The sequence below is a fragment of the Zingiber officinale genome, unplaced genomic scaffold (assembly GCF_018446385.1).
Source record: "Zingiber officinale cultivar Zhangliang unplaced genomic scaffold, Zo_v1.1 ctg135, whole genome shotgun sequence".
NCBI classification, from domain to species: Eukaryota; Viridiplantae; Streptophyta; class Magnoliopsida; order Zingiberales; family Zingiberaceae; genus Zingiber; species Zingiber officinale.
In genome coordinates, this window is record NW_024589831.1 from 272,235 (window position 1) to 296,013 (window position 23,779).

The 23,779-nt window shown below is 37.4% G+C and overlaps 2 protein-coding genes and 1 pseudogene across 7 annotated transcripts; all 3 read right to left on the minus strand.

Moving 5' to 3' along the window:
• Positions 1 to 1,831: 1,831 nt before the first annotated feature.
• LOC122036235 (MLO-like protein 13) lies at positions 1,832 to 8,006 on the minus strand. 4 transcript variants are annotated; one of them, XM_042595499.1, is made up of 14 exons: positions 7,533 to 8,002; positions 6,358 to 6,415; positions 5,609 to 5,817; positions 4,799 to 4,915; positions 4,640 to 4,700; positions 4,451 to 4,542; positions 4,153 to 4,227; positions 3,982 to 4,070; positions 3,843 to 3,892; positions 3,056 to 3,096; positions 2,702 to 2,917; positions 2,557 to 2,624; positions 2,384 to 2,444; positions 1,832 to 2,295 (listed from the first exon to the last, which is right to left on the minus strand). In XM_042595499.1, the coding sequence occupies exons 1-14, from the start codon at positions 7,653 to 7,655 to the stop codon at positions 2,023 to 2,025; spliced, it is 1,533 nt and encodes a 510-aa protein (XP_042451433.1). In that variant the 5' UTR covers positions 7,656 to 8,002; the 3' UTR covers positions 1,832 to 2,022. The 4 variants fall into 4 exon arrangements, with proteins under 4 accessions (XP_042451433.1, XP_042451434.1, XP_042451436.1 ...); XM_042595500.1 differs by lacking the exons at positions 3,843 to 3,892; positions 3,982 to 4,070 and having other exon boundaries at positions 2,702 to 2,936; positions 7,533 to 8,003; XM_042595502.1 differs by lacking the exons at positions 5,609 to 5,817; positions 7,533 to 8,002 and having other exon boundaries at positions 6,358 to 6,417.
• Positions 8,007 to 9,194: 1,188 nt separating this feature from the next.
• LOC122036246 lies at positions 9,195 to 13,913 on the minus strand (annotated as a pseudogene).
• Positions 13,914 to 16,812: 2,899 nt separating this feature from the next.
• LOC122036245 (protein EMSY-LIKE 3-like) lies at positions 16,813 to 23,617 on the minus strand. Of its 3 annotated transcripts, none has more exons than XM_042595513.1 (10): positions 23,271 to 23,617; positions 20,968 to 21,167; positions 20,776 to 20,885; positions 20,469 to 20,715; positions 20,129 to 20,365; positions 19,990 to 20,058; positions 17,709 to 17,954; positions 17,568 to 17,636; positions 17,430 to 17,493; positions 16,813 to 17,316 (listed from the first exon to the last, which is right to left on the minus strand). In XM_042595513.1, the coding sequence occupies exons 1-10, from the start codon at positions 23,296 to 23,298 to the stop codon at positions 17,177 to 17,179; spliced, it is 1,410 nt and encodes a 469-aa protein (XP_042451447.1). In that variant the 5' UTR covers positions 23,299 to 23,617; the 3' UTR covers positions 16,813 to 17,176. The 3 variants fall into 3 exon arrangements, with proteins under 3 accessions (XP_042451447.1, XP_042451448.1, XP_042451445.1); XM_042595514.1 differs by having other exon boundaries at positions 16,813 to 17,319; positions 20,129 to 20,356; positions 23,271 to 23,616; XM_042595511.1 differs by having other exon boundaries at positions 16,813 to 17,319; positions 23,271 to 23,616.
• Positions 23,618 to 23,779: the final 162 nt, after the last annotated feature.

A 23,779-nucleotide genomic window follows, 5' to 3' on the forward strand; every position in this document is an offset into this window, starting at 1 on the left:
TGCTCAGAGTAAATTACTCTTTCTTCGTTAGGCTTCACTTTCTAAAATTCTCTAATTAATAACATGTTAAATGAGTGGGAAAATAAGAAATAGAAGTTTAAGCTCCTGGCTTCTTATGTGTGTCTTTGGCATTGATATCTATTTTCCAAATTGAATGTAGATCTATTCAGATGTAATAATTCATAACAGTTTGTTGGTTACTATGGTTCATTTTGGTCATGTCTGCGTGTATGTGTATGATTAGAGCATTATACAATAGAGTAGTGCTGTCTTCCTTGTTTGATGAATATGAAGCTTGGCTATTTGAGATGGATTGAGCAAGTTGTTCATATTGGATTACTAAAGGATGTTGTAGGAATACGGATAAATAGATCATTTATGTTCTAATGTTTTCAAAATATTAGGAAAAAAAGTTTGGACTTTATCATGTCTTTTTTTCCTACTACTTTTTTTTATTCATTGGCTAGAAAAGTGTCACAATTATGAGCTTCACTCTTCAAACTAGAGTAGAAATTGCTACAGTGTAGTTGTTTTGTGTTGGTAAATTGGTTGTTACCTTCTTTTTGTCATTTGATGAGTTGCAACTTGCTCCTATCAGCCCTGATTTTTTTATTGTTATAATCAAATGGTGGTGTTTACACACCAGGATTTACTGATTAAGACTCTTGGTTTTTTTATTGTTATTATGAGAAGAGGTACCACATGTTTTGAAGGGCACCCATGCCAAATACTCATACTGGGCTGGAACTTAGGAATTTACTAATTGAACTAGAGAGTGCATTTGAACCTATTTGATATTAATTTGATTTAGCTTTTTTATTTGGGATAATTTTGGGGTTTGTACTAAAGCTAATGCCATTTCTCTGGCTTATTATTCCTCGTATTCCAAGAACCTTGTTAGTCTTGGATATTCGAGACTTTTTGTTCTATCTTTATGACCAAATTACTGATAATTGGTTGTCTATTCTATTCAAATATCAACATCTATATTGTCTAAATTTAAATGAATAATATCATTATTTTCATCACCATTTTCCTGTTTTTGTAGAATCCATTCTGATGGTTAAACAATACTGCATAACTAAGTCAATGAATTACTACTCTGTAATTGCAGATATTTCGCGGTTGGAAGTGCAGATTCACTTGTCAGCCTGTGGGGCGTCTCAGATATTTTCTGCATTCGAGCATTCACCGAACTGGAGTAAGAATCAGCAATGGACCAATGCTAACATTTCACAAGAGTTACTTGCATTAGAATTAGATTCTTGAGTGCTACAACCTGTGACATATAGGATTAATAGTTTTATAACAAAAAACATTCTACAATGTGAGGATTGACTCATCTTGTGTGTTTTTGAATGTTAAAACTAACTTATATCATGACTATGTGTCTTCAGATGGCCCGTCAGAACTAACTTATATCATGACTATGTGTGTTTTTGTGTAAGATGATTGTTGTTTCGCACAGTTGTTTTGTTGATCTGTTAATATAGTGGTCTTCGATATGGCATTGTTCTTAATCCAGTTGAGTGAGTTTGAATGAGTAGATAAATTTTAGTCTTTGAGATCTCAATTTGATAAAATTTGAATATAAATTACCTATAATCCATTTCATCCAAACTTGGAAAAGCTTCTGTTGGTTTATAAAAATAGCTGTTGTACCAAGAGAGAGAGAATTTTGAATATCAATATATTTTCATTAAGCACACAAACTATTTGGGAGAAATTCTATTAATGAGATAAAAAAAAGATAATGAAATAGATGCTACAAACAAGTTAGAAGATCTCAACATAAGTTTAAAATTATGCCAAAGAGATTAAGAAAATCAGAAACAATAGAGTCATTTCGATGGTTTTATTAATACCAATATAACTGAAAGAAACATATGGCTGTTCTTTTTAAAGCAACAAATGAATTATGAACAACAAAATGCAAGAAGCAAATCCCCTTTGAAAATGAACACAAGTTTCTCGATAGCCATCCATGGGCTGCTAAATTCATTTTGAAAGCTTGCCAATAAGCTATGGAGCTGGAGGTTGCGGGCTTTCGATCCTCACGGATACAATCCCTTCCGAGGGATCTGATCGCTGTGCGTCTTGAGAACTCCCGGAGGCTCTCGATGTTACATTACTCTGCATCTGAATCTCACTTTCACCTTTCTTTTTCTTGCCAAAGTGTAGGAGTGATGCAAAACCAAAATTTTCTTTTCTTTTCTTGGCATGTTCTGCTGCCCAGCCGTGTAGTGTAAGTTGCATATTCTCATGAAATATCGATTGCTTGAACATGTCACCCATCTAAACACCAAAGAGTTTCAGTTGTGAATGAGATTACAAGGCAAAACAGGTCTGAGAAGGAGCAACAATTATGATTTGTTTAGTTTACCTGGGAGACAATAGCATATAGAGGAAGAGTGCTGTAGCTGCACAGGACTTGAATGATAACACTGAACAAACAAAAAAAATGCAAATGGTTTGAAAAATACAAAGATTTCTCGCGATTGCTTTTGTAGCCACAACAAAGTAAAAAAACAAAGCCCAAGAGTGTAAAATAATTACCCTATTACAAGTCTTGGAATGAGGTAGCCGATACTCTCCATGATGCAGGAGTCGAATCCGTAGGTGGTCTAGATATTTTACAGCCAGTAAGTAACAAGATACGACATCCAAGGAGAATGTTAGAAGATCTGCATGACTGACTCACCCAAATCCAGAAGAAGAAGGCAATCTCGAAAGAGTTTTGGAATAATATGAATTGGATTAGGTAAAGAATGATTCCAGGTTTGTTGAACCAAAAATGCTCGTCCGATGGCTTCACCCGGTTAACTTCATTCTGATTTTGAGGATACATTTCTTCGGATAGTTCCATGGCCAGCTTAGTAATTATGTGCTCTAGCTTTGCACCAACAGCAAGTAGAAGCTGTGATTTACCTAACTGACTTTTAGATCACGGAGAAAGGTGGATAGAAACTAAATGAGAACTTAGAATCATGCAAATGCAATTAGTTGATTTCGGTTACGAATTTCCTTAGACAGTGGCATAGTTCAGTGGGCTTACAACAAGCGGCAGGAAAGAGAGCCAGAAGTAGGTGTGCCAACCTGCAACAACAATCTGAATTAGAAGACTATTTTTGATGGTAAAGTGGAATCGAAGGGGTCGCATGGTTTATTTTTTCTATGAATCTATTTTTCATGTTTGGATGAATGGTCTGAGGTGGAATAATCCATTCCAAGGAATTATTTTATTTCATTTATTCCTACTTCAAGAGGTGAAAAGCTTCATTCCCCTATTTTCACATGCCAAGTTACGGTAGGTTGGGTAGGCAAGATGGGCTCGACAAGATGGGCAAGCCGAACAGAACAGCTAAACCGATGTGCACAAAAGAACTATTAGAAACAGCATGTTGGGCAAATGGACTAAAAATAGGACGGACACTGCCAAATAATCATATTGACTGGAAGAACTGAACGAATCAAATGGTTCAAATATTGAATGAACCTTTGCACTAATTCTAACATTCCATTATTACAATCAAAGAATAGAATGGATTATAGTCTCTTTTTCATTTTATTCCATTCCTAATCTTATTCTGCTTACTGCATTAAATTATATCAAATACCACATAACCTAAAAAGTTTCACGAATACTATTTTCAATGATGAACCAGAAATTTAAATAAACTTGATACTTTTCTCTAAAGAATTACACAGTTAAATTAGGAGATGGGATTACCTCTTATTCATAACTCAACTGGTCCTTCCATTTTTTTCATAGGAATTGGAAGACACATACAATAATAGAAACGCAAAGCGAAAGTTGACGAGGACTAGCACTTTCAACATACCATGTATATTCAGCAGCAAAAATAGGACAACAAAGAGCCAAAGATACCAACTGCATGAAATCAAGTTTACAATATAACAAGCTAAGTGATGATAGATAACAATTAAAAAACAGGAAAAAATCACAGGAAAGAGAAGTACCTTATGCCAACAACTCTTTTAAAATCATCCTCAAGCGTACGCAACATGTATTTGTGAAAATCATATTGTTTATTAGAAGGACAGTGTCTCTAGAGAAGTCCATCATTGCAGTGTAGCATAATCAATAGATAATATAATGAATAAATGATGCATCTAAAGACAAATACTTACATTGATGAATCCTGCCCTCAATGCTTTATAATCTGATTTTGTTACTGATGCATGAAACTGTTTGAAGAATGAGACCTACAGCCATGTATGTGACGTAAATCCAAGAGTTCAACCACTAAAATAGGACATACCTCTAAGGTTAATGTGTTTGCAATATCAAAGTAGTGATCAAAAGCAATACCATGTTTCAAAAGTTTTACTACTTATAATGAAAGTAAATATCACCTAAAAAAATGAAAGAACTAGAGTTATTTCTTCAAGCTGATTCACCAAAAAATAAATAAGAGCCACAACTTACCATCCAGATTATCACAGCTAAATTTTTCCAACTACTCCTTGCTCGTCCAGTAACAAAATCAGAGTGATGTGCATCGTCAACCTGGTTATTATCTGGCAAAGCAAAGAGATATTGTGTAATTTTCTGCTCCAGATTTATGTGTGTATCTATATGCCTATGCATGGACATTTAGAAGGCTAAACACAGTACTTTTTCCTTGATTGGTTGTTTCTTTTTGAATTGAAACCTCCCAATGTTTCCACTCTCTGATCTGCAAAAGCAGAGAAAGGAGTTGATATATAGTATTAAGATCCAAGCAAGCAAACAAGAACATGAATAAAAGAGAATACTCATGCAATGTAGCATTACCTTAGCTCCTCCCAGTACCATTGTAGAAGCAGAGAACACAACATGTACGACTGCAAGCACGAATATAAAGATATGCAACTGATGCAACGCTTCCAGAGACAGCAATGGAACCTTGCCCTGGGACCAAATAAATCAATTTTCCTAGTTCAGCTTATATTTGAAACCAAGAAGTCAAACTATACTAATCTACATCAAAGAACTAAAGGACCAGGCTCATGTCTTCTAATGCACAAAGGCTTATATCAGCGTAGAAATAAAATAAGGTAAATCTAATTCTATGTAACCTTCCACTAGTAGTTGGGAGGTTTCCATAAGCATACTCTTTCACCAGAGCATGTGTAAATCTGTTTGCTAGTCCTGAATATTTGTTAGGAGCAACTTTCATGACCAGTACATGGAGTTACATATTCCATTCTTTGGCATAACCATTTACAGTGCATAACGTAAAGTTCTTGCTTTATAATATTCTTGCTTCGACCCGACCCAACCCGACCCCATCTAACTAACCTGAATTGACACCCCTAGTCATCAGAGAATAAAATGGGGGAATTGTAAATTGATTCTACTTTTTTACTTTTTTCCCGTTTTTATTCTTTCAATAGTAAGCTTTTGTAGGTCATAGTATTTGTTAGGCATCAAGGAAACAATATTGGGGAAAATATACATTGAATCTATGTTTCTACTTTTTGTTTTATTTCATTCAAATTTACACCTTCAATGTCAACATTCATGTGTTCATTTTTTTCTTTTAGACTCCAAATCTTCCATGCTATTGAAGTTAAGAAATGAGCAATTTTGTGCAGCGTATACCTTAGCAGTGCAGTGGGAACTAGAACCACTAGACAAAAGTCTCCGTCCATAATTATAGTCCATCCAAGGATAACTTTCGTGTTCTTTGGCAGAGCTCTCCAATTTACATGGAAGCATGTGATATGAATAACTTCTCGGTATACATATGTTACTAATAAGGTTTTGAAAGACTGTCAACAAAAGGGAGATAAAACCAAGAAGCATTAACTCTGCAAAAGGAAAATGCCACTTAGCCACAATCTTGTTAATTAGACAAAAGATACAGAGTACACACATACACAAAGTAAAAAATTTGTTAAACATTTTGATAGAAACCAAATTATATTTTTAGATCCAAAAGCCACTTTTAGTTGCAAGAGTCGAACATTTAGTTGACACAAATCATGAAGAAAGAGCGCAACACTTACCATATAAAACAACATAAAGGAAAAACAATTGCTTCTCACCATATGTTTTAACAACAAACATATAGTTTATGCATTCCTGCGAGGAATCTCAATGAGCACAGTGACATGAAACTTTGATAGTGAAGTATGAATGACTCTAACTAAATAAAAAATAAATAAAATACAGTAAATAGCAAGAAAGAGTACAAAAGTAGCTAATAATCAACTAGCAACCTAATATAAGAAGCTATGAAACAAGAAGCAGTGCAAGAGTACAAAAGATACACATAATCAACTAGCAACCAGCAAAAAAGTGACAAAACAATCAAACATCCACAGCAATAGCAAGAATTTGATGCAAACCTTCTTTCAACTTCTCCAATGCATGAAAGAGTGCATCTTGTTTTTTCCTCTTCAGAGTCTAGAAATCAATTGATAGAACATGAGATCTGACACAATAATGTAAAGAAAAAACAAAGAAGAGACACCAAAAATCAAATTGTTACAATGTGCAAAGAGTTGTTCTTAGATGGTTAGGTCTTTAGCTCTTAGAAATCAAAAAACAAATATAGTCTATCATCATCTTTTTTTCCTCTTCAAAGTCTAGTAATCAACCAATAAAAGATGAGATTGACGCGACAAAGTATAGAAAAAACAAAGAAGATGCATTCGAAGAGGAACCAATATAGTCTTTGTTTTTCTGATAATGCATATTATGTTTATTCTCATCCTAATGATCATAGGTACCAACTGTAATTTTTCTGCATCTGAAGTTGCTTTTTGGTTTATCATAATGGATTCACTTTTATGGGCAGCCACATAGCCCACCTTCTATGTGGCCTTGAAGAAGACACTTCCATCCTAACAACAACAACAAAAAAAAAAAAGGTTTGTCCCAAATATTTTGTATTAGCTCATTGGATATTATCCCACCATCAAACTCTATTTAGTGGTATATTATGGTGACAATCTAGCCTGACAAAATTAACAGTTATGATTTATCTGCATAAGGTTGATGACAAGTTTTTGCACTCACTAGAAGGCCTAATGCAACCCTCCATCTTCATCATCCAAGTTGGGTCAAGCATTGACGTTGTTCAAGACACTGGCACTACCATTACTCGCAAATGATAAACTTGGAGAAAATTCTTCAAACACATTCTTAATATTAATAAAAGTGCTCAAATCAAGAATTAATTTGGAAGTGGAATTAAATGCTGAAAATAATTGTCTAATGGAAAAGGTTTGGTACTGGAGTAATATACAACACAATTAGTTTAGTAGCCATCAAAACTTGTCAAAATTCAGTATGAGTTAGTTTTCATGAATGATTGCAATAGATAATAGTAAAGCAAACAAAAAAGGAGAATTAGCGCAATTAATATTCAAAGAACCAAAGGGAATGAAGGAACCTGAAAATTGTTCAATATAGTTGAATCCAAACAATCCAGGAGGACTCGGACAAATAAGACGTGTTTCGATCAACAAACAACGAAGAAGGGAGAATAAGTAGGATAAACTAAGTGCAAAAAGCGTGCCTTTCCAAGGTAATGCAGCGACCGCTCAACGGCGAGGGAGATGAAGACGATGACAGTACAGACCACTGCGACCACCCAAGTCGGGGTCTGCTCGAGGGTTTCGGTCGTACCATCTCCAGCCATCGCACTCTGCGATCATCCAACCCAGCAAGTCAGCCGCCACCGCCACCTCCGTGCGTCCCATTGCATAAAGACGGAAGCTTTAAGGGGTGAAGCCGGAATCGAGCACGGTAAGGAACGAATCCGCGGTGGGAGGGCAGAATAAAGGGAAGCGGAGGAGTGGAAGGCACTGCGGGAGGATTTCTCAGGGTTTGCGTATGGGACACATGCCAAAGGCTGTCGCCCTCTGTCTTCTTCTCCATGCTAAGCTTAAAGCTCTGCTCCTTCCATAGCCATGAAACTATAACTATGGAAGAGGACGACAAGGAGGAGCAGCCGGTAGAGGGGTTTCAAAAATAAATCAATTCGAGTCGACCTAAAACAAAATTCGAATTCGGATCGAGTATTTTCGATTCAGGTTGGAGTATTTTCAAATATATATATATTTTTTAAATTGGGTCGGATTCGGATTGATGTAAATATAGGATTTAATAAATTTTTTAGGATTAAATTGAATTTTATTTTAAAAATTAAGATATTTGTATGTATATTAATATTAATGTTAATATGATAATGATCGAATATTGAGATAAAAGTGAATAATTATAGAAAAATAGTCAAAAAAAAATAATTTCGTTTTGAATCAAATTTACGATTATCTGGGTTGGATTTGAGTTGGTCGGATTCGGATTCGGGTTTAAGAGTTTCGGATTGAATTTGAATTCAGATCGAATTCGGGTTGGATTTTTAAAAAAAAATTAACTTCATCTGAATTGACACCGTGAATAAGAATTGTACATATATCATTGGTTAATATTTTCGCGTATGTAATATAATACATTGAAATCAAATTATTCATTTATAATGAAATTATATTAGTTAAAGCATTTTAACATTAAAATACTAAAGTAGAGTCAAAATCTAGGATTTCCCTATGAAAAAAATTAATTTAATTTAATATTATACTTATCTTAGTAAAAAAACTAAGAAAAATATATTTTTTAATATTGTCGGTCTAAAATATTTATAGAAGTTTTTTTATCATAGTGTTATCAATTCTAAGATGTGGGACTAAAGAGAACTATATTTTTTTATATAAAACAACTAGAGAAAATTAATGATGAGAAAAATGTATAATAATACGAACTCTAATTACTAATTATTTCGCTTATAGAATTACTAATAAATCTTGAAATTATTTTTAGTGTGAATAGAAAAAAAAAAGATATTAAGATAAATTCATTTTAAGCTTCACCAAAATTAATTAGTAAAAGGTGGAGATTTTTAATAAAATAGTAAAATTTATTTTTTTTAAATAATAAATAAAAGATTCATGAACCACTCAACTTTATAAATTCAAACTTGAGTCTGATTTTAGGGAGGAATAATTTAATAAATTTATTTATTAAATATTTATCATAATTTAACATTGACAATCTAACGTAACTCTCTTCCTTTATCTGAACTCAGGACTATTCGAGTAACACTACTTTTGGACTTCTTTAAACTAAAAGGATCTTATGAAACTTTCTCGAGCCTTAAGTTAAAAGTTAAAAGCCTGAATTTCCGAATCGAAATAAAATTCATGCCTTGCTTTCAAAACAATTGTTTGTATCAAAAACAATATAGTAGGAACTAAACATGCCAAATTATTGAGCATATGACTTCCTCAAGCAAGTGCCAACTTATCGATACTGACTATTGTAACTCATGTCATGGAGAAGCCAAAGGCTGGTCTGCAAAAGACTCTTGTGAAGCTACATCCTCCTCTGAAATGACAATGTAGTTCCCTGGAGCTGCTGATCTACCGGTACCGTCTCTCTTTCCATCCCTGCTCATTGATGTAGAGCTGTTGAGGGATGATCGCCGATTAGGAGTTGCATTTCCATTTGCTTGAAGGCCGACGATCTTTCTTGGACCGAGTGGAAGAGCTGGAGTTGGCCTTGAACCAAACACAATTTCTTGTTCAGTGGCTAGTAGCTGTTGCTCGTGAATGCGCTTTTGGTCCTGATATTGAATTAGGAACTTTGTGAGTTTGAATGTTCACATATAAGGATTAGGACAAGACAAAGAGTACCCTCTGCCTTCGTTTCATCGCGTCCCTTTCCTGCCTTAACACGGTGTATTCGTCTAGCATAGCAAGCAGCGAAACTCCATCGTATACGAACAGTATGCCTCGATCATCTTCCCATGCCCGAGTCTTGGCAATCAGCATATCAACAAGAGCTAGACCACCAAATAGTTGTCAGTCTCAGTACCAGAAAAATATTAATGAACAAGAGAACTGGCAAGCTGTTGAAAACAAGAACTATAAATGGATCAGGGTTATGAAACTTGCTATTACCCAATCATACTTATGTGGTTCAGAAACAAATTTCTCATTCCTGTATGTGCAAATCTTGTTTCACAAAATATATTGTATAAAAACATCGAAAAGGGCAACTCCGACAAGGCTGTGCAGAGATACCTGGAGTTTTGTTAACCAACACACGAGCTTTTTCCGCGCGCTTGAGATTTAAATGTGCTCCTCTACTCGAGTTGTATCTGTTCTCATCCCAAAACGGTATGTATGCCCCAGAAGTCAACTACCTCCAATCAACAAAGAATCTTGACCAGAAACCAGGGATATACTAGATTCTATTGTTGGAAATGGACAATAAAGGGTCGAATAGCTGAATATTAATGCGAAGTGTTGAAAGTGGAAGAACATTTACAAGTACCGTATTGTACTCTTCGAGCCAGCTTTCTTCTTGGCGTGCTGAGATCCATTTTTCAACCTTTTCCAAGATTTCCTTTCTGCTGACTCTTTAGCTCTCAGTATCTGATTATCGATTTCTGCTAGTAGTTCGGAAGGTTCGACTGTCCCAGAGTCAACTAAAGCCAATATTTTATCCCTGGCACCCACAGAATCTATCTCTATGTGAGTGCGAGCGTAAATGACTTCGAGTTCAGTTTGTTTCTTGAAAGCTATTTCCGTCATCTTGCTTGCCTTAAGCTGATCTAATCTTTCAACTTCTGCTTCAGCCTTGACACAGTATGAGAGCGAGAAACATAGAAAAACACTGGAAAAAACTGATCTTAATTCTTAAATTTGAAAGGAAAAGTGTCAAAACTCCATCAATGACTAACCTGCTAAATCAAGTCTAGAGCAACAGCTCCGGGAGCAGTAACCTCATCGACTGTGGCAGAGATATTGCAGGTTACATGATCAAACAGACTCTGCTCTTCGGTCGGAGTATCCATAAGGTTCCAAAGATCAGTAAGCTGAGAAGCTAACTCTTGCAGCTGAAAAAGAATTGAGCAGAACTCAGAACTAGCACATGGAAATACATGTATTTGACTGATTTTGTTAGTTGACAAAATGTGTAGTGATATGTTAGGGAAAAAGGACAATACAACTAGAGTAAAATATTCTTAACTAGATTTATCCATGCAAATTGCTCGTTGAATGAACAAAAGTTCATTCAAAGAAACCATTTTATACTCGTTGAGCATTTGGAGTTATTAATACCCTTGAGATGCTTTTTCAACTTCTGAGACAAAAGCTGGATGAATTGTAGGCATGGGAAAAATTAGAAGACAAGGGAGATTGCACCAAACTTATAAGCTAGATAAGAGATGAGAAAGCATGAACGAGAGAGGAGGGAAAGCATGACCATGCATCAACATCCACTTTATCTGAACGTTCGATCGAAATGGTGCATATTGACAACTACATATTGGCCGTGCATATTCTCACTAGCATAAAACAGGAGATACTTGAAGGAAAATAAAAACCTTTTGCAGCCTTGTTTTCTTATCCAATTTAAGTGCTAGGACCCTTGCAGACAGCTTGGATAAAGTGATATCACTGATGCTTGTTGATTGTACACCAATGGAATCATTTAGGCTGGGATGAACCTCCATTATGGTACTGAAGAAATCCAAACCCAGAACAGCACAGAGGTCATGCACTGTGCTAACGAGATCAAGGACCTTGTGCAATCTATCACTTTGCAAAGATAGAGATTTAGATGTTAACACATGATTTATACTTGCTGATTAAACTAGGTCGTAATACTAGGATAAGGAACCTTTTCTTTCTGAAGTTGTTGCAGCTGTGCATGGTACTCATCCAGCTTCTTCGATGATAAATCGTCTTCATCCACTCTTGGTGACTCCGTTTGGTCACTAATCTTTAATGTTCCAGTAATTTCTCCTCGAATTTTCTCAATTTCCAATTGCACACAAGCAAATTCTCTTATCCTATCCTTTTTCTTCTTGGACAATTGTTCCAGAAGTGGAGCTATATCTGAAAGTTGCTCTTTGATTGTACCAGAGGACTTGTTAGGCTGACAAGATCAAATAAAAATACTATTACAAAAAACCTAACTGAAAGTAATAATCAACAACAATAAATTTATATTATGGTTAATCCTGTAATTTTTAATAAACAACTGATGCATTCCCACAAAACTCCACAACCATGTTTGACTACAACAAGCACATTTCAGCGAAAATTACCATTCGTCAGAAACTCCTTCTACAAAGATGAACTGTGCTTCTAGTCAACACTTTCTATAGACCATGACAAATTGATATATAAAGGTTTCTGAGGTTGAGACAATGGTGATATTTTGATTTAAAAAATGAGCTAGAGGAAGACATTCATGGATTATTGCCAACTTTGCCTACAAAGTAAAGAACAGACTTCATATCCATGTAGCATACAGCATAGTCTATTTTCCATCTCACATTATGTGAAGGTAATTGGGGAAGAAGTAACAATGATTGAATATCATGGTGGTATCATGTTTAGCATAGCTATTTCTAACTAGTAGTCTAGCATGCACACGAATAAACTTAGCAACATATTGGCTTCCACAGATACGTATCGTTAAGCAAAATGGAAGATTTAACAATGTGACTGACAAAGCTGATAAAAGACTTCTCCCGAAGGGCAGAAAGAAGTCCAGCAAGTTCAGCTTTCGAATCAGCTAATGACCGGAGAAGCAGTGACCTTGTCTTTGAAGCTTGTTCAACTTTCTTCTTATAAACCTCTAAGCACTCCAGTTCTAGCTGAAGGAGCATCCTGTCACGTTCTTCTTCGCTCTCACCAACCTCATCCCATATTATCTAAATCGAAGGGACAGTGATTGATTCAACTCCAAATAACTCCATGCATCAGGAATAAGAACATGAGGTACCTGTAGCTGTTGCAGCAACGACCCACATGTGGTTTCAACTAACAATGGCTTTAGTGTATCTGTGACTGCCATGTACAATTCCACCAACACCTGCACTATCAAAAGACTATATTTTACAATGCAAACTGTCCAATGTACAGACAGAAGAGGCAAGTGTTGATTGTCGCGAAAAGGACTTGGGCCGTGATAGTTGCCTCAGCTGCTGCGTGAAGAAATGAAAAGGATCTTGAATCATGGTTAGTAGGATGAAGCAAAATTAGTTATGGCTGAAAAATGAATATGTAGGGCAACCGCCACCAATCTTCACTTCCAATTTAGAATAAAAGGCCAACAGAATCGAAGCTCCATAATAATCAAAGATGCAATTACAGCAAACAGGAGACTGAAGCTAGATAATTGTCTTATATAAATCTGATCAAATTGAAACAACCAGGTTTGTTTACTCAGGAAATCGAGGGAAAAAAGGGAGACAATTCAAAAGCGCAAGAACACCATCTTTCTTGCTCATAGCAACAGTTCATATCTTGATAGGAACTTGTTGGAGCAAAGAAGCAACATGTTTTCCAGTCAAAAATCTTAATTTTATGGCATTGTAGTGACTAGGGGTGGCTTTCAAAGTCCAATAAACAAACCAAGCAACAAATCCAAAATGTCATCAACTTATGAACATAAACCCTTTCAGCACAGAACCTGCCAAGCCCAACTACACGATGAAAGAAAATTCCAAGGTGAACAAAAGGCAGAAAAACTAAAAGGAGCAGACTTTCGCAGAGACGCGACTCCAACCGACGCAACGGGAACCGACAACAACCGAACCCGACGGACGAACCCTCGTTTCAGCAAACTGGGCACCAATTCGGAGCCGGCGCCAAGAGTCGCAGGAAACTAAAGGAAAGAAATCCCCCAAAGGAGCGCGCTTTCGTAGAGGAGGTTTCGACTCTCGAGAAAGCGAAGACTCTCACCGCGTTTGGACGTGGAACGTAACAAATGGGAGAGTTAGATCTTGAAAGGATGATTTCTGAGCCTTTTTTTCCCTCTCCGTCGCCGCCGCCGCCGTCGTCCACCACTGCTGTGTGTTTGGTCTTCGGTCTTCTGTTAGCTCAGTGAGCGGGCTGGCGACTCGGGACAAATACTAAATCATAATCGATAATTTACTTAAACACCCTTCTAACAATTGAAACTATTAAAAAAAACATAGGATTGAACGTGGATCGAATTGGTTTGATTATTAAGATAAAAAATTATCCGATCCTATTAGATCATATAATATAATATCATAACTTAATCCGGTCTTATATCCGGTGGTTATTATGTATCAGATATCTGACGGATTCTCAATTATTTGAATATCTGACTCTATATTCAATGAAATATAAAACAACAAAAAAAATATTTTAAAATGATAATATACATTATTCATTACATGTTGTAGCAACAAATCACCAGTAGCTACTAGTAGCGGCTTATCGACAGTAAGTACTACAACGTGTAGCAACTTATCGATAGTAGTTGCTACAAGTAGGGATGATCGCGGATCGGATTGGTTCAGTTATTAGGATAAAAAAATTATCCGGCCACACTAAATCGGATAATGTAATATCATGACCCTACATCTGGTCCTATATTCGACAGATTTTTTTTTCGGTTCGATTTGAATTGGTATAAACAGGTTGATCGATTTAACGGATTGACTACTCACCCTAGAAAAAAAACACTCAGAAAAACATTTCCTTTTTCACAAAACACCCTTAAGCATAATTTATGTTATAAAACAGCATGTGATCTCTTTTCTCGTAAAAAAAAAAATAAATCAATCATGTGAAAGTCTTCGATCATTCTTCTCTTTATTAGAACTTTACTTCAAGTATATTTAAAGGTGAGAGAACAGAGGACCATAAGGTACAAAAAAAAAAAAAAAAAAAATCATGTGAGGTCAGTTAATTACAAAAATCAATATATTTTTTATTCATTATGAGTTCTAAGGGGGTGCTTGGTTGAGGTAAGGAAAATGGAATGAGAATAGGAATGATTGTCAATAATAATGAAATGGGAATGATTCCCATACCACCCATTCTTATGGGTAATGGCCCATTCCTATGTTTAGAGGAATGAATCCGTGGGACCCACCATCATTTCCCCAAACCAAGCACCATGTTTCATTCCATTCCCATTCCAAACCCCCCAAACAAGCACCCCCTAAGATCTTTTTTTTGTAGGAAGTGTTCAAACACAGTCAATCCAATTTGATCTGCAAATCTCTCTCGAGATCTCAATTATTTTGTTATACTAAATCACGTCAAATTTTGACCCCAAAATTTCATGTGGTAACATTCCATATTTACCCCAAAAGGACTGTTATACTAAATCATAAAGAATATAGTTGTCGTTCATTAAAGATTTTATATTAAGAATTAGCGAACAAATTAGCCTCGTGTCTCCATCTACACACGTTGCTACAGAAGCTCCGATTTTCACCGTGCAACCATAAGTCCCAGTCGCGGGTGCTGAATGCTCTCCCACACTGTCGATTCGGGCACACCAACTCGACTCTCTCCGGCCTGACCCAAGTCATGTCCCTCATGGTCGCCGCCGCCTCCCTTCTGCATTCTCGAATCAAGCCGCAGCCACCAAGCGACGTCGCCGCACCGCCCGTCTTCTCCGAGGCCGCCAGCTCGCTCAACACTCGCACCGCTAGCGGCCGCGTCTCGGGCTCAGAAAACAGCAACATGCCGAGCACGTACGCCGCAACAGGGTGCTCGCCCATCTTCGCCTTCTGCAAGTAGCTCAATCCCACCGTCTTCTCCTTCGAGTTGAAGACCTCTTCCTGCGACAATCAACATGAATGTGAGAAAAATAAATCAAACGATTGATCATAGTCAGTTGGAATTAAATCGACTTACGAGGCCGAGGATGAAACAGGCATCGAGGTTGTCGCAGCGGGCGCAGCCACGAAGCAGCTCCAGGTACTCTTTCCGATCAAACCAGTTGAGACAGAGCTGTAGCTCCCTCCTCACATCCATGAATTTCCCCACTTTCTTCGCTCTCGAGGCCTCGTGAAAATCTTTACACCTGAAAATTAAGTCGAGTACAATCATATTAACTCGATCAATCAACAAATTATAAACCCTACACGTTTATACAATTGACTTACGATTCTCGTAGGCGCTTCAAGTCTCTGCGCGGCGTGGAGGAAGTGGACGCGACACGGACGAACAACTCCACGGTGAGGTCGTGGGGAAGGGAGGTGACGCTGACGTTCCCTGTAGCTGTCATGGCGGCCGGCGACTATGATCTCTGTTCTCCTTCCGACTTCCAAACCTTGTGTATGCTCCAATCAGAGAAAGAAGCAAATAGATTGATTTGATTACGTTGGAAACAGATAGATGTATATTTATACAGACAGTGTAAACATTGGCGGGTGGAAGTTTCTTCCTGTTTTTTAGGAAAGAATTAACCAGATTTCCTTGATTTTTGGTAAAACATATAGATTCCTATTCGTTAGGAACTAAATCCGAGATGTTTGTTAGATTTTTTAGTTTCAGATTTGATAAGATTGAGGCGATATTAGTCTCAATTAATTTGACCGAATTAGTTAAGCTAGATTGAATTGAGAAGTAAAAAAGGTATCAAATTTAGTATAATTTTCTTTTTCTTTATTTTTGGCGGGTGCTGAAATTTTAGGAAAAAAAATCTCGAGAGGTTTTTTCTCATAGATTTTTTTTTTTCCTTTTTTAGGAACAGAATTTAGCAAGTCGGCTGTTTGAATAGTTCTGAAGAAATCGACTTACTTTTTTATTCCAATTTAAGTCGACATAATTTAGTTATGGCAGTGTATTTTCGGAGGAAGATTTCCATTTCCAGTCTTAAATTAAATTGTATACCGATTTAATTAACAGGCAAAGTACGATGCTAAATTTGTTAATTAATTAGAGGCTTAGAGAATGACAATGCTGCTGCAGTGAAAGGATCATCTGAAATTGAGGCTTAAATATATGTAATTTAATCGCCGCCCTGGATGGATTCACCAACAACAATAAACGTTACATGATTTCATGAACTGACGTCCATGGAAACCACCACGGTCATTAATCTTTCTACATTGCTGCATACATTCCTCGAGCTTGAGAGTTGTAACGACGAACGATACACAAGGTTACTGAGAACTCGAACCCTATGCTACACACCTACAACGTAATAGAACAATGTAACTCAATGTAGGAGGTGAGTATTTGATCGGCATTGTAGCTTCTGAGTAGATAGGTGCACGGCCATTCGCCAAGTAACAATTTAACATTAGCTAAGTTATAGCAGGGGCAAGGTGCCAGCACATATAAAATGGAGACGGCGGTTTTGGCCAAGTTATGTGTCATCGTCATCGTCATCCCCACCTAAGTGATCGCCATCATAGCCCTCTCGTCCTCCGACCCCAGTAATCATTCGGTTTCTCCATCCACGATCCCGCTCCATGGATTGCCCATGCGAATACTGGTGCTCCCCTTCTTCTGCCAAGGAAAAAGAGAGCAAATTAGTTGGAAATAAAAATCCTGAAAGAATAAGTGTGTAATGGCACAAAATCAATCGCACAAAGGATTTTTTCAGTTGATTGATTTACCACTTTCACCGTCTGATACATCTGCAAGCCTCGCAATTGCAGCAATCAGTGATTGTTCTTGCACCTGCGAGAATAGACCTCAACGTTAATTCGTATGCATATCATGCAAAATACATGAAATGGGCAAATTTTTCATACTTTCAACAAGTTCTTGGCATCCTCCATATCCTTAGGATCAGGATGGCTTGCGCTAAAAACCTTCTCCACCTGATCGAAAGGTGCATTGTGTTAATAAGTACTCGTCTGGCAAAAGGCACAGTGTAATTTTACAGAGCATACTTCTTTAATAAGTATCTCCGTGTCAAATATCTCAATGTCACCGGTGCTCTTCTTGCCTATGCCGTTTTGGGGTGGTTGAAAATCTTTCTTTGCTTGATTTTTCATTGATCCTCTACCTCTTCCTGCTCCTGGAATTGCACCGCCACGACCCGAGGTTTTTTTAACTCCACGTTCAGGTGCACCTGGACCAGGATGATGACTGATTCCTGGATCCTCACCATCCCATCTTAAATCTTCAGGAGGAATCTGCATATCAATGATTTAAGTAGTGTTACGAAATTATATGATTAAGAAACAGAAATTGATATTAAACAGTTAAATGATAAATCACTATTCCCCTTGATGTCAACACTGAATCCGCCAAGGTCCAGGAAAAAAAGCAAAAAGAATCAAGGTATATTAAAATGGAAGAAAAAGAAGGCCACTTAAATATGTTAAGAAGCTCAGAGATGGCATTAACTGACACACCAAAAATGTTATCAAGCACAAATAAGTTGCTAATATGACATTTATTAGTAGTGTACAAAAAACCAAGAAGTTGCCCCAAAATAGTTGGGAGTGACATGAGTTGATGAATGACGTATTAATAACTTAAATCTGAGAACATTTAGTTATACTCACTTGCTACTCAAAAAGTGTATCAAATAGCTAACTGGTGAATTATGACAAATTTATCAAATCATAGCCAAACTTGATAAATCAAAACTCCAGTTTTGTCTGTGGGCGGTAATTAATACAAATGGGTCTCCAACTTTAATTTCAGAAAATGGTATGGGCTAGCAAGGAGATGTAAAAAAGATGAAATTGAAATGAGAGAAACTTGATGTGCCAACGGAATGAACATGTATCTCCAGCATTAGATTAATAAGAGAGGCATTCTTTTTCACATGCATCATACTATCTTGTTCATTTGTCCCCAAGATAAGAATCAAAAGAAATGCTAAAAAATAATATATCAAGTAAAAGACCAATTGCAAAGCTATTAAATCATAAGAAAAACAATATTTTGAGCCAATTTGAAGGAATAATCCACATTGTTATAAGTCACTGGGAGTGATAGTTTTAAACATCCAAGAGATTGTGTCACAACAGCTAAAACCATGCAAACACCCCTATAGCAGATCTACCTATTTATCAATTTCTGCTTCAACAAATGACTACTGCAAAAAACAAGTCTCTAAGGTCGAGATGGACACCTTTAGCAACCATGTAGTGATCGAAGGTGTCTTAACCACTAATGCACCAGTGCTCGTAAGTCATCCAAATTCACATGTCTCTGACTATAATTAAAATTTCCTACAATAACTCTGCTGTAATTGTCAACTAAAGAAAGCAAGTCACGAAGTGGACAATCACACCCAAAGCCAGTGCAAAAGGCAAAGCTCAATGCTAAAATCACAATTAGCACAACATCATTATGTAAAATTAATTCTTGGTAAATAAGCAAGCCTTATATCTACTTTGTAACCTAACCTCAAAAAGTTATATCATATTTATCAACTCCTGCATGAGCAGAAGAAGCCTGATTCATATTAAAGAAACTTCTATCCGTCCTGTTGTCAATTAGCTCCAATTCAATTACAATGGTTCAATCCATCATATTAATTGAGACATTCACCGGCATGGATACCTATTTACAAAGCAACCAAGAATGTGGCATGTCCACAATTGTGCTAAAGTAACTTGGAATCATTGCTGGGTCAAAATTTGAAGATTATTGATCAACATATCCTATAAGCATTTCATGATTATTAAATTTTTTGTATATATTTCGTAGCTTATGCTTTGTGCATAATTTACAATTTTCTTCTAACATTATTATTTTCTAATAATAAATGCATTTTAAAAATCATAAGCAACCCATCTAAAAGAGAGAGAAGGTGAGAAGAGCTGCCAAAAATGGGAACTTTTTGACTGCTGTCCCAGATCCTTAGATTGCTAGAACAATTGATGCTTATAAGCAGCGGTGTGAAAATAAGCAGGAAACATGGACGACCTTTGTTCAAACCCTCGCTTGCATCAGCCTGACCCCTCTTCCACCTCACAGATTTGATTCAGCTAGGTTCCCAATCCAACTGATCTTGTTGGTGGGAACCAGATTCCATCTCATTTCTGATCTAGTCTGTGTTTCTAATCATTGTGCATGATTTGGACCTTAGGATAATGTGATTCCATGGCTGGAATATGATTGTGATAATTTTGTTTACAAGTGAATTTAGAAACAGTTGAAGAGCAAAACATGAATCAGGCAGTTTTAAAATACAAGAAACAATCAATTTACCTCCTTCAGATTAACCCATTCCCATGTCTCATGCTCCATGCCAACATCATAAACAAGTGCATGCAGACCCTGTGACCAGAATATTCAAGAGTTGACAATGCATTAACAAGAGGAAACTAAAAGCATTGCAAGGACTTACTTCCACCGGATTATAATCAAGAATAACAGCTTCATAAAAGCTATTATCTTCAGGCCATCTAGTCCTCACTTTACGCCCAATTAGTGGGTCATATGGTGCTGTTTTAGCTAGTTCAGCTGGAGCAGGTGCGCCAGAAGAATTCTTATTTGCCATATGGCCTCTTCCACCAGGACCCGAAGAAGGATACTGCATAGACTTTATTGAAGAAGCACCAGGTACTGTCTGACCCTGAAATTTCTGTATCACTTTGATCAAAGATGAAGGATGCATATATATATTATATATATGATGTCTAAAACACAAATAACTATAGTACGTTTTTATCAACCAGGTAACTTACTGTCTTAGGCTTCTTGCCTTTGGCTCCTGTTGTAGCTCCCCTTTTGGCAGTTGATGATGATGGCTGCATGGGAGCTGCAACAGCCTGTGAGTGCAAACCAGTAGATGGTACATCCAAAGACAATGATGGAACAGGCTGTGTTCGTTGCCGCTTTCGAGAGGCGGAAATGGTAGGACTGGGTGCAGGAACATCTGATTGAACATTACTAAAAACCCCAGACTGGTGTCCACCTTCTTGTCTCCATTCCCTATGTAAAGTTGATAAATATAACAAAATACATTAAACTGGGTCTGATTCATTAGCATACCTTATTCTTCGAATAATGTCATCTGCGTTCACCCTATTTAATAGTTCTCTATGTTCTTCATCTGACACTCTGAGCTCCTTTCTTAGTTCAGTTATTAGACTTTCTTTTTCCTGAAAAAATCGCTCCATCAGGCATTCAATATGAAGACCCCCCAAAAATGAAGTAGCTATGATGATTCAAGAGGACAATTACCCATGTAATGGCATCAGATTGAGCCTTAAATGCTCGAAGAACCGAACTGTATGCTTCTTGCTCAAGTCGGTGTATTTGGATTTCCATATCATTTTGCACCCTAGCATATGGAATTGCACCAACAATGGTCCTCCCATTACCTGTCATATGTCCTCTTACACCCCTGTTCTGATGGGGTGGTGGAAGATCATCATCAGTTCCTGCATCCACGCAATACCATCATACAGCAAGCATACATGTAAATAAAATGTGTTAATGAAGCTGAGATTTTGATGCATAATTGATGATTTTTTACTAATAATATATGGGAATTCATCATTATGGAAATAAGAAGATGCAAATATTAAGCTAAAATAAAATTCTTTCCGGCTAACACAAAGCATGACCCCATCATCATCATAACATCAATAGAAATAAATAGTTAAGAACTTGAGATCCAAAAAGGCATCTAGACCACAAATCTCCCAGTAGTAAAAATGACTACAATTCCACAAGAAAAGACTATCAATCATAGTTCTAGGAGTCATATGTTTCACAATTCACTAGAGCTATCAGACAGGCTGACTCGTCATCTTAAAGAGTTGGGAAATCCCCAACCCAAGGCGGGTAGCAAGTTAGGCAGGCCAACCCACGAGCCCACCAAAAAAATTAAAATATATATATATAGAAAAGATTAAAATTTTTATGTTTGGGTTACTGATTAGGCAAATTGGATGATACTTTGGAAAAGAAAGAATACTCCCATCAGTTTCCTTGTATCTTAGTCAATTTGGTTGCATTCCATTGCATCATTTGCACCATAATGCACTCAATGTTTGTGACAGACTTTTTCAACTTGTTTATTATTACAATATGTTTGTTTTAGTGGATATGCTCTGGGATAAAAACATTGCTGGTTGTTAAACCCATAAGCTGATGAAGTTGCCTTCGAACCCACTAGCCATCAAACGCACAAGTCCATTGAAATTTCCACTTCAGTTTAAGTTTTAGAGAAATTTTTTCCCTCAACCCGTGGGTCAACCCAAGCTCGCCGCAGGCCAACCCAAGCTCGTCGCAGGCCAACCCACGTGGGTGATTGGCCCACCTGGACGTGCCTTTAAATGGATTGATAAAATTTCAACCGGGGTTAATCCGACGGGCTCCAACAAAAATTGAAGGCTCTACGATTCACATCATATGATAGGCCTTCGAACCCACTAACCATCAAATGCACGAGTCCATTGAATTTTTCACTTCAATTTTAAGTTTAGAGATTTTTTTTTTTCCAAAACCCGTTGGCCAACCTATGCTCGCCGTAGGCCAACCCACGTGGGTGATTGGTCCACCTGGACGCGCCTTTAAATGAATTGATAAAATTTCAGCGCAACCTGTTAAATTTTCTTTTGATTTTGGTGGTGGTATATCATAAATTTTATAGAGTATTATAATGCTTATAGTCATGACCTTATAGTTGATTTCATGTGACCTTGTGGTCACAGATTCAAGTTGCGGAAATAGTCTCTTACAATGCAGGGTAGGACTACATTCAATAGAATGTGATATGACCTGACCTTTCTCTGGACCCCGCATTGCTAGGAGTTCGTGCACCAAGCTGCCCTTTATTATAATGTTTATAGTATATAATGTATATGCTATTATATGTCTATAAAGTATATGATATTTATAGTGTCGAGGGCCTAAAATTTTGAGTGATTTTATGAAAGAGTGAGTTGAATGTTAGTTCATCTGAGCCTCTAGTGGGTGGTACCACCACAAATGCAAACTGAGGAGACCTATAAGAAAAACTACGGGTGTCGAGAATGTAATACCCTAGTTAGGTCAGAGTAGGATGATGAAGAGTAGAAACAGGGTAAGTTCTATTGTTTATTTGCCATTACCTTCTCGGGAAGAAGGAATGCAACTTATATACCTTTCAGCCTAAGCTTCAGGAAAGTATTATTGTTTATTCAGCATTACCTTCTCTAGTGAAAAGAGTACGATTCATATAACTCTAAGCCTAAGCTTGTCAAACCATCCCGAGCAATTGGATGAGATTTCATCCCCTTGCTCAAAAAAGGAGAGTGTCCTGTCACCCGTTCATTTCCATATTAGCTAAAATCCCAGATAAACGAGCACAATCTTGTCCCGGCCCTACTAACCCTAGTTTCCCAACCATGCTTCTGCCTACGGAAGCACCATCTTCGAGCAAATCCTTATACCCACTATGATTCTCAATGAACTTCGAGAAAATAATTACCAGAGAAAAAAACCCTAAATCATGAGATTATCACCGTTCAGAGAAATAAATGCCAAAGAACGCTTACCACTACTATCGGAAGGATCGAATTCCATGCCGGGAATCCCTTGGTCACCAAATAACCGGTGCCTAAACGCCCTATAAACCCCCCCAACCCGTCGAGTTCAACAAGAGAGCGATTTCCCCTCACTGCGACCCAATCAGCAGCTTCAGCATCATCGATTCCCGTTACCGGCGACGAAGAAACAGCCCAATTCGAGCATGCGGAAGCGAATCTGATCGGCAATCCGGACGGAGAGCGTGGAACCGGGGAGGAGATCGAGAGGGAGCGAGAGGAGCTGGCGTGCGGGGCAGAGAGCGAGGGAGGGGCAGAGGCGATCAGATGAGGGATCGAGACGCAGGAAAAGACGCAAAAGGACGGACCCCAACGGGTTTTATAGAGGAAATTTGAACTGTTTTAAGTTCCAGGCTCGATGCGGGTCGGAGCTCCGATGGGCTTCGGCCTGCTCGTCACGTGAGCATCACATGAACCCGGTCCGGTTCGCACAACTCGAGCATTCGCTCGTCTTAAGAAGC

Excerpts from the sequence above, each read along its gene's own strand:
- LOC122036235 (XM_042595499.1), bottom strand. The coding sequence starts at position 7,655 with ATGGCTGGAGATGGTACGACCGAAACCCTCGAGCAGACCCCGACTTGG. Across the intron at positions 3,893-3,981 it reads AAAAGAGTTGTTGGCATAAG|TTGGTATCTTTGGCTCTTTG; the intron begins GTACTTCTCTTT and ends GATTTCATGCAG. Across the intron at positions 2,296-2,383 it reads TATATGCTATTGTCTCCCAG|ATGGGTGACATGTTCAAGCA; the intron begins GTAAACTAAACA and ends TTTGGTGTTTAG.
- LOC122036245 (XM_042595511.1), bottom strand. The coding sequence starts at position 23,298 with ATGGAATTCGATCCTTCCGATAGTAGTG. Across the intron at positions 20,886-20,967 it reads AATCTGATGCCATTACATGG|GAAAAAGAAAGTCTAATAAC; the intron begins GTAATTGTCCTC and ends CGATTTTTTCAG. Across the intron at positions 17,320-17,429 it reads TGTATCAGACGGTGAAAGTG|AAGAAGGGGAGCACCAGTAT; the intron begins GTAAATCAATCA and ends TTTCCTTGGCAG.